We start from the raw sequence: 17,250 nt of genomic DNA on the forward strand, positions 1-17,250 counted from the left end.
AACTACTACCACCCCACTCCCTCTTTCTCTTCCATCTTTATCCCTCCTCCTCCTCCTTCTCCTCCACCTCCTCCGCCAAAGCCCCGTGCAGGCCCCGAAAAGAAAAAATAAGTAAAAATGTTCTTCAATCTTTAGCGGTGCGGCCGAGTAATCTTTGTCTCGCGGCGGCTCGTGTCTGGCGATCAGTGACCCAAAAGTGCGGAGGCATAATTGATGTGAAGAACGAGGTTTTCCAGTTAATTTGACTGTGACGATAATTACTGCCATCTAGATCAATTAAGCCCGTGTTTTATCGTTCCTTAATTAGATTAGCGCGGAAGAGAGTTAGAGGTAAATTGCCTCTTGTTACCTGCGTCTCTCCTGCCTACCAACCTTCCTACCTGGCTTCCTACCTACCTGTGTATACCTGTCTGCCTTGCTACCTACCTGTCTGCCTTACCTGTCTGGCTGTTCGCCCTTCTATCTGTTTCTGTTATTATTTATTTTTGTTTCTGTCTTTCTGTGTCTCTTCTGTTTCTCTCCTCTTTTTCTTCTTTCTCTCTGTTCCTTTTCTCTTCCAATTCCCTTTTCTTGTCTTCCCTTTCATTTTCTTTCTTTCAGTGTTTTCCTTCTGGTTCTCTTTTTCTTTATTCTTTGCTTCATTCATTTCTGCAGTTAATTCTCTCCTTATGTTGCCTCTCCTCTCTTTTATTTACTTTCTCTGTTTTCTTTTTCTTTGTGTTTTCCTTTACTCTCTTCCTCTTTCTTCACCACCATTTTCTTGTACCATTTCTCTCTTCTTCCTCCTCCTCCTCCTCCTCCTCCTCCTCCTCCTCCTCTTCATCCTCCTGCTCCGAGTATTCTTTGTTTTTCAATTAAGTTTAATTTTTCTTTTCTTTGCTCTTGAAGTTTGTTTAGCAATAGTCTCCTTCCCCCATCTCTCTCTCTCTCTCTCTCTCTCTCTCTCTCTCTCTCTCTCTCTCTCTCTCTCTCTCTCTCTCTCTCCTCTCCTCTCCTCTCCTCCTCCTCCTCCTCGTGGGTCGTCTCTAGAGGCCTTGATAATGGTTTTCTTATCTCATTTAAGCTCCTTTATCTATGTTTTCAAGGACGAGTTGTAGCCTGAGTAGAGGAGGAGGAGGAGGAGGAGGAGGAGGAGGAGTGAAACAAAGAGGGACTGAGAGGGGAAGGTACAAGACAGTCCATTTTCACGTTCCTCCCTCGTTCGCCTCAACAGTTAGTGAGAAAAACAAGGGGAACTTAACCAAATCGCTTCCCCTTACATGGCCCCTTATCACCCATCCCTTAGAGCCGACCGTGGACCCCGAACTCCCCTCCTCCTCTTCTTCGGGAAACTGGCGCGGCATAGATGGAAGAGGCAGCGGGGAAGGAAGGAAAAGGAGGGCAGAAGGAGGTTAGAAGAGACTGGGTGATTAGAAAAGGAGGAAGAAAGGAAGGTTAAAAGTAAAGTGTGATTGAAGGAAGAGAGAAAGAGGGAAGAGGTCAAGGAAGAGAAGTGATTTTAACGGAAGGGTGAATAGAAAAGAGGAAGAAAGAAGAGACGTGATTTTAACGGAATGAGTGAATAGGAAAGAGGAAGTAAGGAGAGTTTTATGGGAAGAGTGAGTGAAGGAAGAGAGAAAGAAGGAAGAGGAAAAGGAAGAGAAGTGATTTTAAAGGAGTGAGTGAATAGAAGAGAGGAAGAAAGGAGAGTTTAAGGAAGAGTGTGTGAAGGAAGAGAGAAAGAAGGGAGAGGAAAAGGAATAGAAGTGGTTTTAACGGAAGGAGGGATAAGAAGAGAGGAAGAAAGGAGAGTTTAGGGAAGAGTGTGTGAAGGAAAAGAGAAAGAAGGGAGAGGAAAAGGAAGGGAAGTGATTTTAACGGAAGGAGTGAATAGAAAAGAGGAAGAAAGGAAGGTGTAAAAAAGTAAAGTGTGATTGAAGGAAGAGAGAAAGAAGGAAGAGGATAAGAAATTTAAGTGATTTTAATGGAAGGACTGAATAGAAAAAGAGGAAGAAAGGAGAGGTTAAAGGAAGTGTGTGTGAAGGAAGAGAGAAAGAAAGGAGAGGAAAAGGAGTAGAAGAATCGGTTTTATGAGTGAGTCGCTAGGAAGAGAAGAAGAGAGAGTTTTAAGCGAAGTGTGGGCGAAAGAAGAAAGAAACAAAATGAAAAGAAATAGAAGGAAATAATGTCTACTTCTGCATTATGTGTCTTTTTTGAAACTTGGACACAGATGATGGAAATACAAGAAACAAGAAGATGAGGGGAAATGGTAAAAAAGAGGAATGTTGAAAGGTGATAAATGGGAGAGAAAGTGAAGAGAAAAGAAAATGGAAAGGAAAATTGCAATAGGAAAAGTAGGAAGGAAAGTGAAAATAAAGATGGAGATGAGAATGCAAAACTCTTACCTCGAATTCGTCCTTGTGGGTAAAAACTAAAAAGGGAGAAAAAAGTGGAAAAAAAAAGAAAAGGAAGATGGATAGCAGCAGAAAACCGGTAGAAAACAGGAACCGTACAGAAGAAAACGAGAATAAAAACAGGAGACACAAGAGGAAGAGAGAGAAACAGAGAGAAAAAAAGGACATGTAGAAAAGGAAAAGGAAAAGATGGATAGGAAGAGAAAACAGGCAAAAAATAGGAACCTTACAGAAGAAAACGAGAATAAAAACAGGAGACACAAGAGGAAGAGAGAGAAACAGAGAAAAAAAGGACATGTAGAAAAGGAAAAGGAAAAGATTGATGGCAAGAGAAAACAGGCAAAAAATAGGAACCTTACAGAAGAAAACGAGAATAAAAACAGGAGACACAAGAGGAAGAGAGAGAAACAGAGAAAAAAAGGACATGTAGAAAAGGAAAAGGAAAATATTGATGGCAAGAGAAAACAGGCAAAAAACAGGAACCTTCAGAAGAAAACGAGAATAAAAACAGGAGACAAGAGGAAGAGAGAGAAACAGAGAGAAAAAAAGAGGGACATGCAGAAAAGGAAAAGGAAAAGATGAATAACAAGAGAAAACAGGCAAAAAACAGGAACCTGACAGAAGAAAACGGGAATAACAGGAAACACAAAAGAGGGAGAGAGAGAAACAGAGAGAAAAATAGAGGGACATGCAGAAAAGGAAAAGGAAAAGATGAATAACAAGAGAAAACAGGCAAAAAACAGGAACCGAAACAGAGAGAAAAATAGAGGGACATGCAGAAAAGGAAAAGGAAAAGATGAATAACAAGAGAAAACAGGCAAAAAACAGGAACCTTACAGAAGAAAACGAGAATAAAAACAGGAGACACAAGAGGAAGAGAGAGAGAGAGAAAGAAATTTAAAAAGAGGGACATGTTGAAAAGGAAAAGGAAAAGATGGATAGCAAGAGAAAGCAAACAAAAAATAGGAACTTTACGAACGAAAACGAGAATGGCAAGAAACACAAGAGGTACAGAGAGAAAGAGAGCGAAAGAGAAAGAAGAAAAAAAGGGACATTCAGAAAAGAAGATGAATAGCAACAGAAAAAAAGCAGAAAACGGAAGACTTATAAAAGAACGAAGGCAGGAGACACAAGAGATAGAGAGCGAAAGAGAAAGAAGAAAAAAAAGGGACATGCAGAAAAGAAAAAAGATGAATTGCAACAGAAAAAAAAAACAGAAAACGGAAAACTTTAAAAAAAAACTAGAAGGCAGGAGACAAAAGAGAGAGAGAGAGAGAGAGAGAGAGAGAGAGAGAGAGAGAGAGAGAGAGAGAGAGAGAGAGAGAGAGAGAGAGAGAGAGAGAGACTAAAAAAAGAGGTACATGGAAATACAAAGCTCCAACTCACCTCCACTTCGTCCTCCGATTCTGAAACCACGTCTTGACCTGGGCGTCCGTCATCTTGAGTTGCTTGGCCAGCTGCGCCCTCTCGCTGGACGCCAGGTACTTCTGCTTGTTGAACCGCTTCTCCAGCTCGTTCACCTGCGGGAGGAGGGGCGGGGGGCATGAGGGGCAGGTAGACAGGAGGGGCGGGGAGGCAGGAATGGCGGGAGGGAGGGAAGGAGAGGAGAGAACGTGATACCAGGAGGAAAAGAGAAGAGTAGGAGGAGGACGGGACGTGAGGGTTGGCTAAATGACGAGAGAGTGGCAGGTAGTGTGTGTGTGTGTGTGTGTGTGTGTGTGTGTGTGTGTGTGTGTGTGTGTGTGTGTGAAGTGGGAGGGTTAGCACCAGGTGGAATGGAGGAGGAGGAAGGTGGAATGACTGCGTGGGAAAAGATGAGTTTTGTCCAGGTAAAGGAAAGGTAAGAAAATGTCACCTGTGTTGTTGTGTGAGCTTTTGTGTAACTTTTGAGAGCATTGTTGTTGGTATTATTATTTTTTTTATTATTGTTATTGTTATTATTAAAGGAAAGAAAATGTGGAAAAGAAGCAAGATAACACTGTCCCTTTCGTTATCTTCGTTCGAATAGAAGAAGATAAGAAGACAATAAAGGAAGAGAAGCAAAGAAGATGGTGGTAGTGATGGTGGTGGTGATAGCAGTACCGTTAGCAGTGGTGGTGACTACTAGATGGTGTAATAATGGTGGTGGTTGTGGTGATGGTGGTGGTTTTAATGGTCCAGCTGGTTTTATGGTGATGGCTACGGCGTTGGTGGTGGTGGTGGTGGTGATGGTGGTGGTGGTGGTGGTGGTGGTGATGATGATGGTGGTGGTGGTGGTGGTGATGATGGTGGTGGTGGTGGTGGTTATAGGAACTTAATTATATCGAGTTCGTGATGGTGGTGATGGTGATTATAGTGAAAGATAGTGTGTGTCTTGTATATGTAGTGGTGATGATAGTGGTGGTGGTGTGGCAGTAGTAGTAGTGTAAGTAGCAGTGGCAGTAGTAGTAGTAGTAGTAGTAGTAGTAGTAGTAGTAGTGGTGGTGGTGGCGTAACACTGGTAGCAGAAATGAAGTTATAGCAGCCGATGACAATGGCAGTGGTGGTGAGAATGGTGATGTTGATGGCGGGGTGTTTTCCTCGCTGAAGATGGTGGTGATGGCATCCTCCCTTTCGGTAATGGTGGTGGTGATGGCGGTAATGGTGACGGTGATGACACGGCGAAGCTACGTGGTGTTGCAGGTGATGTCTTTGCTGGTGATGGTGTAAGGGCGTACTCAGAGCGGTAATGATGATGGTGATGAGCTGATGATGATGGTGGTGAGGGCAGACCCGGAGTGGTAATGATGATGGTGATGAGATAATGATGGTGGTGATGGTGGTGGTGGCGAGGGGGACGCGTTTGGAGTTGGTCGTGGTGGTGTTGAAGATGGTGATGGAAATATATATTCAGAGTGGTGATGAGGATGGTAATGGTGATGATGGAGATGCACGACAGAGTAAAGGTGTCCAGGTAATTGTATAAAAGAAACAAGGGCCTGGCAGAAGATGAAGGAAAAACGAAGAAGAAGAAGAAAAAGAAGAAGAAAAACAAAAACAAAAACAAAAACAAAAAGAAGAAGAAAAAGAAGAACAAGAACAAGAACAAGGACAAGAACAAGAAGAAGATAAGAAGAAGAAGAAAAAGGTGATGTTAATGATGAAGAAAATAAGAAGAGAGGAACAGAACAAAAAACGAAGGGGAAGAAGAACAAGAAAACAAAAGGAGACAAAAAAGTAAGAAGACAAAAAAGAAAGATAAAAAAGAAAGTAAGAAAAAAGGAAGAAAAGTAACAACAACAACAACAACAACAATATCAAGGGCAATTCAGGTGTAACTCAGGTAAACAGTCCATCGCTCTCTTACCTGGACTCTGGTGAAGGAGGTGCGGGGTTTCTTCCTCTTGGGGGGAGTCCTGGACTGGTAGGGGTGCCCGATCCGCCTGGGGAACCCGAACGGACCTGGGGGAGAAAGGGGGGAGGGAGAGGTTAGTGACGCGCCCTCAGAAGTATAAAAAAATGAAATATAAAAAATGTCTAAATTAGTATGAATAAATATAGATAAGGACAATTTGTACGTACGTGTGTGTGTGTGTGTGTGTGTGTGTGTGTGTGTGTGTGTGTGTGTGTGTGTGTGTGTGTGCCTGGGTTTTCTTGTCTCCATGTTCTCTTTATTTTTGTTTTTGTTTTTTCTGGTCTTCGTATCATTTTTTTTTTTTATTCCTTGATTCTTTTGTTTCCATTTTCTTCTTTTTTATTTTATTGTCGTTCATATTTTCATCATTTTATTCTCGTTCCTATTTATTTCTTTTCTTTTCTTTCCTCTCCTTGTCCTTCTCTCTTCGTGTCTTTGCTTTCTCCTCCTCCTCCTCCTCCTTCTCCTCCTCCTCCTCCTTCTCTTCCTCCTCCTCCTCCTCCTCCACCTCCTCCTCCTCCTTTTCCTCCATAATTGTGGGAAGAAAAACAGTGAAAATACGTGTCAGAGAGAGAGAGAGAGAGAGAGAGAGAGAGAGAGAGAGAGAGAGAGAGAGAACAATGGAGGCGGAATCAGGCATTTGGATATGGCCTTGACGAAATAGGAAACCGCGAATATATAATGAAAATAGAATGTGGTGAAAGGCTCCTCATAATCACCATAAAAGGAGGAGGTGGAGGAGGAGGAGGAGGAGGAGGAGGAGGAGGAGGAGGAGGACAACGACGACGAAAAGAATAAGAAGAAATCACATGAAAAATATAATAAGAAAAATAACAAAATAATAAAAAGAAAAGAATATGAAAAAACAAGAGAAAGTAATAAAAATAAGAAAGAGAAAAAAAAAGAATAAAGAGAAAAGGAGGAAGTAAAGAGGGAACGATAAAAATTACAAAGAAAAAAAGAAAAAAAGACGTATAAGAAGGAAAATAAGAAGAAAAGGCCTAAAATGATTGAGGAGAAGGGAGAAATCGAAGAATGACGACGGAAAGGGGGAAGTAAAAGGGAAAAGAAAGAAAATAAGGAAGATACGTTGAAGAAAAATTAGAGAAAACACAAAAGGAATGAAAAATGAAGGAAAAGGGGCAGATGGGAAAGAAATGGAAGAAAAAAGATAGAGGAAGTACAAAATAACAAAATAAATAAAAAGAGAAAAGAGGGAGAGAGGAAACAAGTGAAGGAAACTAAATAGAAATAGAAAACGAGAACTAGGATAGAAAAAATTTAGTCACAGTGAAAAAAATAATGCTTCAAAAATATTATAAAACTAAACATGACAATTAAGCAAAAAAAAAAAAAAAAAATGAGAAAAGTGACAGAAACCTCCACCTGAGAGAGAGAGAGAGAGAGAGAGAGAGAGAGAGAGAGTACCTGAATGCCACGCTAAGAGATGTTCATGGGATTTAATTGTGGAGGTCACTTATTGGGTACTTAGATAGAGTGCGGTGTGGTGTTCTGCTCAGGGGGGGGGAGGAGGAGGAGGAGGAGGAGGAGGAGGGGGCCATCGGTAAGGATAATGGAGATGGTTTGGGTAGTGTATTGTTAGGGTATAATGGAGTTAGGCTCGCAGTAGTAGTAGTAATAGTAGTAGTAGTAGTAGTAGTAGAGATGGTTTGGGTAGTGTATTGTTAGGGTATAATGGAGTTAGGCTCGCAGTAGTAGTAGTAGTAGTAGTAGTAGTAGTAGTAGTGGTGGTGGTAGTGATAAATGTTTATGATTGTGGTTGAACGTGGTTGTTATAGTGGTGGTGGTGGTGGTGGTGGCGGTCATCGTAACTGCTGTGATTCTGGTGGTTATGGTGGTGATGAATGTGGTGGTGGTGATAATGGTAGTGGTTGAGAAGCGCTGTACAAAAAAAAAATAAACATGTTGAGAAGAAGTAAAAGAAGAATATAAAAGAAGATAAGAAAAAAAGAGAAAGAAAAGAAAAAGATAAAGAAATATAGTTATGATGCATTATTATGTGATGAAAGGTAGTGGTGATGAGAATTGTGGTGATACTGTTGGTGGTGGTGGTGGAAGACCTTGAGCAGTGGTGGTGGAACAGGCTGGAGGTGAGGATAGGGGATGTGGTGATGGTGATGATGATGGAGGTGGTGGTGATGGCAAATTTTGACAGACAACAACAACAATAACAATGATAATGATGATGAATAGAGAATCGTGTCCGTGTCAGTGTGGGAAGGTGGTGAGGGTGATGAAGGTGGTGGTGGTGGTGGTGATTGTGACGAGTGTTCGGTGGTGGTGGTGGTGGTGGAGGAGTCTAAAGAAGGATTGATGGAGGTGAAGGTGGAGGACAAAGTAGATAGATAGAGGAAGTGGAGGAAGGGTGGTGGTGGTGGTGGTGGTGGTGGAGGAGTCTAAAGAAGGATTGATGGAGGTGAAGGTGGAGGACAAAGTAGATAGATAGAGGTAGTGGAGGAAGAGTGATGGTGGTGGTGTTGGTGGTGGTGGAGGAGTCTTAAGAAGGATTGATGGAGGTGAAGATGGAGGACAAAGTAGATAGATAGAGGAAGTGGAGGAAGGGTGATGGTGGTGGTGGTGGTGGAGGTGAAGAACAGAAGCAGTTGTGGTGTTTTTAGTGGTGGTGATGGCGATGACTGTGGTGGTGATATCGACACTGGTATTGGTGATGACAGTTGTGATGAAAGGGAGAGGAGGAGAAAGGAAATTGAGAATCGGAATATAAAGTAAGAAAAAGCAAAAAGATAAAAGGAGGAGAAGAGAGAGAGAGAATAAAGAGGAGAGAGATGCAGAAGAGGCATCTGGGGAGGCGGTGGCTGAACGGATAGCGAGACGGCCCCGCGTTCAGGAGGACGCGAGTTCAATCCCCCGCCCGGTGCCACCAAGCTGGGATTTTTCAGCCGCCGTGGCTCAAAACTACCCACATGCTGTCCAGAAGACCACCTATCAACCCGGGCTCTAGATTCTAGGATTAAAGATGAGCTCCGGGAGGGCAGCATGAGCCAATGCAAGATGGCGCCACTATAAACACTCGCCTGCGCCAGAACGTGCTGGGCCGACCATCAGGCCCCACCGGGAAGAAACCTTGGACCGACCATCAGGATCCACCGGGAAGAAGCCTACCGGTGCAATAGGCCAAGACGTAAAAAAAAAAAAAATAGATAAAAAAAGAGAGAGAGAGGTGAAGGAGGAGGAGGAGAATGCAATGGGAAGACAGAGAAGGAGGTAAAGATGATGGAGAGAGGGGAGAAAAAGTAGTGAAGAGGGGAAAGAGAGAGAGGAAAAGGGTGAGGTAAGGAAGGAAAAACAAAAAGAAAACAAAGGGAGGAGGAGGTAGATACAAGAGTGAGGGAGATACAGGTAGAGTAAGGGAGATAAAAATAGAGAGGAAACAGAAGAAGGGAGAGGTAAAATCATTGGTGAGGGAGATACAGGTAGAGTAAGGGAGAGAAAAAGAGAGAAAACAGGAGGAGGAGGGGAGGTAGACGTAAGGGTAAGGGAGTATAGAGTGAGGGAGATACAGGTAGAGGAAAAAGTTAAGGGAGAAAAAAACAACAAAGAAAACAAGTGGAACAGTAGATACAGGTGAGGGAGTATACGGTAAGGGAGATACAGGTAGAGGAAACAGGTGAGGTAAGGGCATAGGTAAGGGGTGGGAGGGAACAGGTGAGGGGGGGACACAGGTGAGGGGGGGTCACAGGTAGGGGTTCTCACGGCCGGGCAGCAGCAGACACCTTAATTAGTGGACCAGGTGAGAGGATACGGTCAGCCAGGGAACTTTGCTAAACGGCCGCGCCACCTCTCCCACCCTCCCTCCCTCCCTTCTTCCCTTCCTCCATCCCTTCTTCCATATCTGACTCCTTTCTCTCTTCCTCTTCTCCTTTCTTTCCTATAGTCATTCGTCCTTCTCTATATCAGCGCCGCGCCACAAAGATGATACCATCACTGAGGACGAAGCCCTATGAAGAGCGACTCGAGCGACTCAACCTCTTCACGTTGGAAAAGAGACGACTGCGGGGAGACATGATACAAGTCTTTAAGTACCTGAACAAGCTCAGCAACGTTGATCACTCCAAGCTCTTCACGCTGCAAACTAACCTGAGAACAAGATAACAACGGAAAAACAATTCAAGCAAAGCGATGCAATACTGACATCGGCAGGAGTTATTTATCGAATAGGGTGGTTCGCCACTGGAACAGCCTTCCTGCAGAAGTGGTTAGCGCAGAGACCATCAACTCCTTCAAGAAACGCATTGATCGCCACTTTGCTGCAACGGGTGTGAACTGAACGTATCCAAGAGTAGGTACACAAGTGCTTTAATCCTTCCCTGCAAGCCACTCCTATGGCAAACGGATAGATTAAATCACTGAAAGCAGGCAGCCTAGTATTGAGCCAAAATGCTTTCTGCTGCCTGCTAGTCCATGTTTCCATGTTTTCCTCCCTCCTTTCTTCCCTGCTTCCCTTCTTCCATCCCTACTTCCATACCTGACTCCTTTCTCTCTTCCTCCTCTCCTTTCTTTCCTATAGTCATTCTTCCTTCTCTATATCTACTTATCTTCTTCCCTCTTCTCCCTCCCTCCCTCCTTTCCTCCCTTCTTCCCCTCCTCCTTCCCTTCTTCCATCCCTACTTCCATATCTGACTCCTTTCTCTTTTCATCCTCTCCTTTCTTTCCCATAGTTATTCTTCCTTCTTTATATTTACTTATCTTCTTCCCTCCTCTTCCTCCCTCCCTCCTTTCCTCCCTTCTTCCCTTCCTCCCCTTCTTCCATCCCTACTTCCATACCTGACTCCTTTCTCTCTTCCTCCTCTCCTTTCTTTCCTATAGCTATTCTTTCTTCTCTACATCTACTTCTTCCCTCCTCTCCCTTTTTCTCTCCTTTTCTCCAGGCCTCCTATTCTTGCTTTCCTTCTTCTCTCCCTCCATCTTCCTTTCTTCTTTATATCTACCTATCTTCTCTCCTTCCCTCTATACTTTCCTCCCTTCTTCCCTCCCTCCATCCATCCATATTCCTTCCTTCCTTTTATTCCGCCATCCTTCCTTCCTCCAATATCTGACTCCTTTCTTCCCTCCTTCCTTCCTCTCTTTCTTCCCTCCTTTCCTCCAGCCTTCCATCCTTCCATATCTGCCTCCCTTCTCTTTTCCCTCCTTCCTGCCCTTCTCTCCTTCTCTCCATTCTAAAGGAAACAACTCTCCATCGTCTCTCCCTTAGATTCCGGAGACATTTAGTGACATGGAGGAGGAGGAGGAGGAGGAGGAGGAGGAAGACTAACTGGAAACGATAACAGGAAGAGGGAGATGTAAAAGAGAAGAAAGAGGAGTATCAGGAAGACAAAAGAAGAGGAGGAAGAAGAAGAAAAGAAGAAGAAGAAGAAGAAGAAGAAGAAGAAAAAGAAGAAGAAAAAGAAAAAGAAAAAGATAAAGAAAATTAAGAAGAAGGAGAAAAGAAGAAGAAGAAGAAGACGAAGAAGAAGAGGAGGAAGAGGAAGTGGTGAGGGAGGTGAGAAAGATGAAACCAAGATCGTAAAATGAGCGACAGAGAGAAAAAAAAAGAAAAATTACCAGATTGAGAGAGAGAGAGAGAGAGAGAGAGGGGGGGGGAGGTAATAACGTAAGTGACGGATGAAAGGACACAGACCACCTCGGGCCTCTCCAAACGGTCCTTTATCCTCCACTTCTTCTCTCTCTTCCCTCTTCTCTTCCTCCTCCTCCTTTTCCTTTATTTCTCCTCCTCTATACCTTATTCTTCCTTCTCTTCCCTCCTTCTCTTCCCTTTATTCTCCTCCTTTATGTCTTATTCTTCCCTCTCTTCCCTCCTTCTCTTCCTCCTCCTTTTCCTTTATTCTCTTTTTCTATATCTTATTCTTCCCTCTCTTCCCTCCTCCTCGACCTCCTCCTTTTCCCTTATTTTCCTCCTCTATATCTTATTCTTCCTTCTCTTTCCTTCTAGTCGTTCCCTTCTTTCTTCCTCCTTCGTCATGTGGTTCTGTTCCTCCTTGTTCTTTTTTTATCATCATTTATTTTCTATCCTTCTTTTCCTCTTCCTTTGTTTTTTTCGTTCTTTTTTCTTCCGTCTCTTTCTCTTCCTCTCTTCTTCCTCTCTCTCTTTTCCATCTTTATTTTATTTCATTTTTTCTTCTATCTATTTCCCCCTTCCTCCACCTTTCTTCCTCCTCCTCCTCTTTTTCCTTCCTTACGTCTCTTCTTCCTCCCTCCTTTCCCATCTTCCTTCCTTCCTTCCTTCACGCTACATCATAGAGATAAAAAAATAAATGTGGAAAATTCAAGTTGATATATTTCTTAACTCACCACCTCTCTCTCCTCCTCCTCCTCCTCCTCCTCCTCCTCCTCCTCCTCCTCCCCTCCGTCAAGGTCTCAAGTCACAGGTGATTAAGGTGCCGCAGCGTCTAATGGCCCTACCTGGATTAATTGCCTTCAAATCCAGATGGGAAGACCCCGCGCCTCCCCATTATTTGTATAGCCACCTGAGGGGACCCATTACCTCCCCCCTTCTCCCCTCTCCCCCTCCCTCTCCCCCCCTCTTCCTCTTCTTCTTCATCTTCCTCCTCCTCCTGTTTCTATCTATCTATCAAGACCATATCATCACTTTCATTTTTCTTTCCTCATGTTCTTCTTGTTCTCTTTTTCTTCTTCTTTTTCTTCCACTCATTCTCCCTTACCCTTTTCTCCCCCCCCCCCCCTCTTCTCCTTCTCCATCCTCTTTTCCTCCCCTCCCTATTCCCCCTCGTTCCTCGTCTCCCACGCCTTTCCACCCTCTTTCCTTCGCTTTCTTCCCCCCTGCTTCTTCTTCTCCCTTCCTCTCAATCGTAGTCAGGTGTCATGGAGTTCACCTGTAAGGATCAGTCTGCAGGTGTGTGTGTGTGTGTGTGTGTGTGTGTGTGTGTGTGTGTGTGTGTGTGTGTGTGTGTGTGTGTGTGTGTGTGTGTGTGTGTGTATCAGGTGTGTCAGGGGAGGCGGCGGGCAGGTGTGGGGCAGGTGTGAGCGATGTCTTGTGGGAGGGCAAGGGACCAGTGGACAGGTTACGCCAGGTATATTCTGTCCCTCCTCCTCCTCCTCCTCCTCCTCCTCCTCCTCCTCCTCCTCCTCCTCTTCTCCCATCGACCACCCACCGATTACAGTCTCAGGAAAACAAACTGTTGCCGACCTGAAGTTGTGTGTGTGTGTGTGTGTGTGTGTGTGTGTGTGTGTGTGTGTGTGTGTGTGTGTGTGTGTGTGTGTGTGTTAATGGTTCCAGTTTTTCCTTTGTTTTGTTCTCTTGCCTAATACGGTAATCTATTAATTTCTGTGTTTTTTGTTGTTTTGAATTTGATTTCTTTCTCGCCTTCCTTTCCTGGTTCCTTCTGCGTTTACTTCTTGAGTCTTCCTTATTTTATTTATGTTTTCTTCCTTTATATCCTTCATATTTTGCTGTTCTGCCCTTCTGTTCATAATCCTCTCTCTTCTATTTTTTCATGATTCTTCTTTTCATCCTTTCTTTTTATATTTTCTCATCTCCAGTCTTTCTTCTTTTCTTCTTTATTTACTTTCTACACATTCCACCTTTCCTTCCACCCCTTTTATTTTCTTTCCTAATATTTTCCTCCAATTAGTAGCCCTTTCTTCTCTCAACACACACACACACACACACACACACACACACACCTTGGCGTCCTTTACCTGGCTGTGCTAATGGAGCCATTGTGATAAACCAACCATTATTTTCCGCCCATTAAGGAGAGATAGATAGATAGATAGATAGATAGATAGAGAGAGAGAGAGAGACTTTATTTGGTGACAGTTTCTTTTGTTGTTGTTCAAGTCGTGACGTTAAATTTTCTCCACCTAATCTCTCTCTCTCTCTCTCGTTATTCATTTTCATTATTCACTGTCTTTCTTCTTTCCTATCTCTTTTCTTTTACTTTATTTGCTACCTCTCTGCCTCTTCCGTCCTTCACTTTGTTCCAGTTCTTTTGTTCCTTCCAATCTTCCATTCCATTATCTTCCAAACACTTCCTTTTTTTCTTCTGTCCACTCCAGTACATTCTTTATTTTCTTCTCTTCTATTATCTTTTATTCCCTTTCATCATCTTCTCTTCTGCAATCTTCTATTATCTTTCTTTTTAATCTCTCCACCCCGCTATCTTCACACACTTCATTTTTTTTATATTTCTACTGTTCTCTCTTTCTCTCCACCTTTCCTCTCCTCTCCCACTCTCGCTCCCCTTTTTTTCCTCTCCCGCACCCTTCCCTTTCCTTTTCTCCCCTCCCTACTCTTCCCCCCTCTTTCCTCCTCTCTCGCGTCCTTCTTCCTCCTTCCTTTACCATTCCCCCCTTTCCCTTTCTATTCTCCCTCCCCTACTCTTCCCCCTTCTTTCCTCCTCTCTCTCGTCCCTTTCCTTCCTTCTCTTACCATTCCCCTCTTCCTCCTTCTTTCCTCCCCTCCCTTGTCCTTCTTTTCTTCGACTCACTCTCCCCTTTTTTTTCCTCCCCTTCTCATTCTCCACCCTCTTTCCTCCCCTCCCACGCCTTTCTACCTTCTTTCATTCTCTTCCTCCCCTTTTCCATCCTGTCTCCCCCCCCCTACCCCCCGCGACACCTGACCCTTGGCACAGGTGAGCGCGGCGGTCCACCTTTCCACACCTGCCCTAAACAACACACTCAGCGCCGCCATAAAACAATCGGATCAGACTCCATCAATCCAGGCCCAAAGGAGGATTGAATGCCCCTACCCCCTACCCTTTCCCTCCTCCTCCTCCTCCTTCCTTTTCCTCCCTTTCTTCCATCTTTTTTTTTTGTTTGTTATTTTGCTCTTTTTCCTTTGTAGTTATTTTTGTTCGTATATCAGTTATTTTCTTTTCATTTCTACTTTGATTTTCTCTTTGTTTTCTTTTTTTCTTATTTTCTTTCTCCTCTTGTTCCTCACTTTAATTCCTTATCCTCCTCCTCTTCCTCCTTTAATTTCGTTCTGCCTTCTTTTTTTTCTTATTTTCTTTCTCCTTTTCCTCACTTTTATTCCTTCTCCTCTTCCTCTTCCTCCTTTCATTTCCTTTTGCCTTCTTTTTTTCTTATTTTTCCATCTCCTCCTCCTTTTCTTCACTTTAATTCCTTCTCCTCCTCCTCTTCCTCCTTTAAATTCCTCCTGCCTTCATTTTTTCTTATTTTTCTATCTCCTCCTCCTCACTTTTATTCCTCTTCCTTCTCCTCCTCCTCCTCCTCCTCCCCCCCTCATAAACCTCTCTTCCTTTGATTCACCGCAAATAGGTATCGAAGGTAAATTTATTGGTGTTAGTTCTCACAGGTAGGAAAGGTGTATAAACTCGATAACTTTTTTTTGTATACCTTATAATGGTTTCGGTTTCGTCGTTTATACTTCCTCCGGTTTACCTTTTGTAGTCTGCAGTTGATTAGTGTTTGTGTTCGACAGGTGCGACAGGTGTATATTTTCAATTAGGGCAAAGGTGTGTGTTGTGTAGATATCTCCGTTTTTTTTTTTTTTCCTGTATATACCTGGTTAATATATCTCCATCCCTTTCCTATTCTCTCTATTATACTGCTTTCCTTTTTTCTTCTTCTATTGTATATCTGCCTATTTTTCTTCTCTCTACTTCATTATCATCAAAACGCTCCTTTTTTTCTTCGTTTCACTCCATTATCCTCTCTTTTTATCTTTCTTTTCCACTTCATTATCCTTTTTTCCTTCTCTTCCATTATCTTATATTTCATTATCTTCTCTTCCTTTACCTTTCTTTACCTTCTTTTTTCCACTTCTTTATCTTCCATTCTCTTCCACTGTCTTCTCTTTCATTATCTTCTCTTCCTTTACCTTTCTTTACCTTCTTTTCTCCACTTCCTAATCTTCCATTCTCTTCCACTATCTTCTCTTTCATTATCCTCTCTTCCTCTACCTTCCTTTTATCTTTTCTCCACTTCTTTATCTTCCATTCTCTTCCACTATCTTCTCTTTCATTACCTTCTCTTCCTCTACCTTCCTTTACTTTTTTTTCTACCTCTTTATCTTCCAATCACTTCCGTTTTTCTTCTTTTTCCTCTTTTTTTCATCCTCCTATTGTGTTATTTCCTCTAAATCTTTATCACGTTTTTTTTTTGTGTCTTTCCATTTCGTCCACAGGTAGGAAAGGTTACGTTAAGTTTTTTTCATCCTCACACACCTGGCAAAAGCTCCACATTCCTTCGTCTATTGTGTGGTTTTCTGAGCCTGCAACGATTAGCTGTTTCTTTTCTCCCTATTTATCTGGCAGGCCTATCAACACTTCGAGCTTCCGTGCAATTTCCTCCGTCTGTAGTCAATTAACCTTTCTCTTCCTCCGTCTTTTGTGTCTAAGGCCCTTTTCTGAGAAGCTTTCAACTCTCACAACAAACATTTTCAAAGGCCACAATGGAAATCAGTCGGGGCCTCAAGAGTGTTTACCGCATTCATGGTGCAGAAGAAGAACTGTCAAATTATCTCTAGGCTTATAAAACTACCCAATGAAATACTAACACAACCTCCAAGACAGTCTTATCATATGTGGTTGGGTGTAAAAGCCACGAAATGTTTGAAAATATGGAATAAATCTCTGTTCTTAGTCTTTCTTTTAATTTTCTTCTCTTCTTTCAAGCTGTCTTCACCTTCAAACGATCTCTAGGCTCATAAACCTACCAGTGGAAATGCTAACACAACCAATACCAAGGCCTTATCAATGTGGATATGTAAGGCCTGATGTATTTGAGAGTATGGAGTTAAATCTCTTATTCTTTCTACAGTCATTAGGCTCATAAAACTACCCATGGAAATACTAACAAAATATCTATTAAAGCCTTACCAAATGTGTGTGTAAAAGCCTGTAACGTAAATCTCTGTTCTTAGTCTTTCTTTTAATTTTCTTCTCTTCTTTCAAGCTGTCTTCACCTTCAAACTATTACTAGGCTCATAAATTCTACCACTGGAAATACTAACACAACCAATACGAAGGCCTTATCAAATGTGAGTATGTAAGCCCCGATGTATTTGAGAGTATGGACTTAAATATCTTCTTATTCTTTCTACAATCAAAATATCTTCTTATTCTTTCTACAATCATTAGGCTCATAAAACTACCCATGAAAATACTAACAAAACCACTACAAAAGCCTTACTAATTGTGTGTGTGAAAGCCCGTAACGTAATTCTCTGCTTCAAGTCTCTCCTATAATTTCCTTTTCTTCTTTCAGTCTGTCTTCTTTTTTTTATTTCCTTTTCTTCTTTCCACCTGTCTTCACCTCCTTCCCGTCACGCCATCCACGCTAATTCACGCACCTCTTCGTTTCACCTTCTGTATTGTGTTCGTGCTCCCCATTCCTCCGTCTATGGCCTAATTTCCTCCCCTCAAAAGACCATTAAACCGTCTATAGTGTCGGGAGCCTCACCATTCTCTCGCCTATAGTCTAATTTCCTCCTTCAATCACTTCGTCTATTGCGGCAGT

General features: G+C 42.7%; 1 protein-coding gene across 3 annotated transcripts in view; it reads right to left on the bottom strand.

The window, feature by feature from the left end:
- The window catches only part of LOC126998013 (homeobox protein HMX1-like), a 102,240-nt gene that overhangs the window by 47,575 nt on the left and 37,415 nt on the right, over positions 1-17,250 (bottom strand). For all 3 annotated transcript variants that reach the window (XM_050859293.1, XM_050859295.1, XM_050859294.1), the window contains 2 exons: positions 5,719-5,813; positions 3,780-3,913 (listed from right to left, as the gene is read on the bottom strand). In XM_050859293.1, coding sequence (XP_050715250.1) covers positions 3,780-3,913; positions 5,719-5,813 — 229 coding nt within the window. The remainder of the gene's footprint in view (positions 1-3,779; positions 3,914-5,718; positions 5,814-17,250) is intronic.

Source organism: Eriocheir sinensis, chromosome 13 (genome assembly GCF_024679095.1).
Source record: "Eriocheir sinensis breed Jianghai 21 chromosome 13, ASM2467909v1, whole genome shotgun sequence".
Classification (NCBI taxonomy): domain Eukaryota; kingdom Metazoa; phylum Arthropoda; class Malacostraca; order Decapoda; family Varunidae; genus Eriocheir; species Eriocheir sinensis.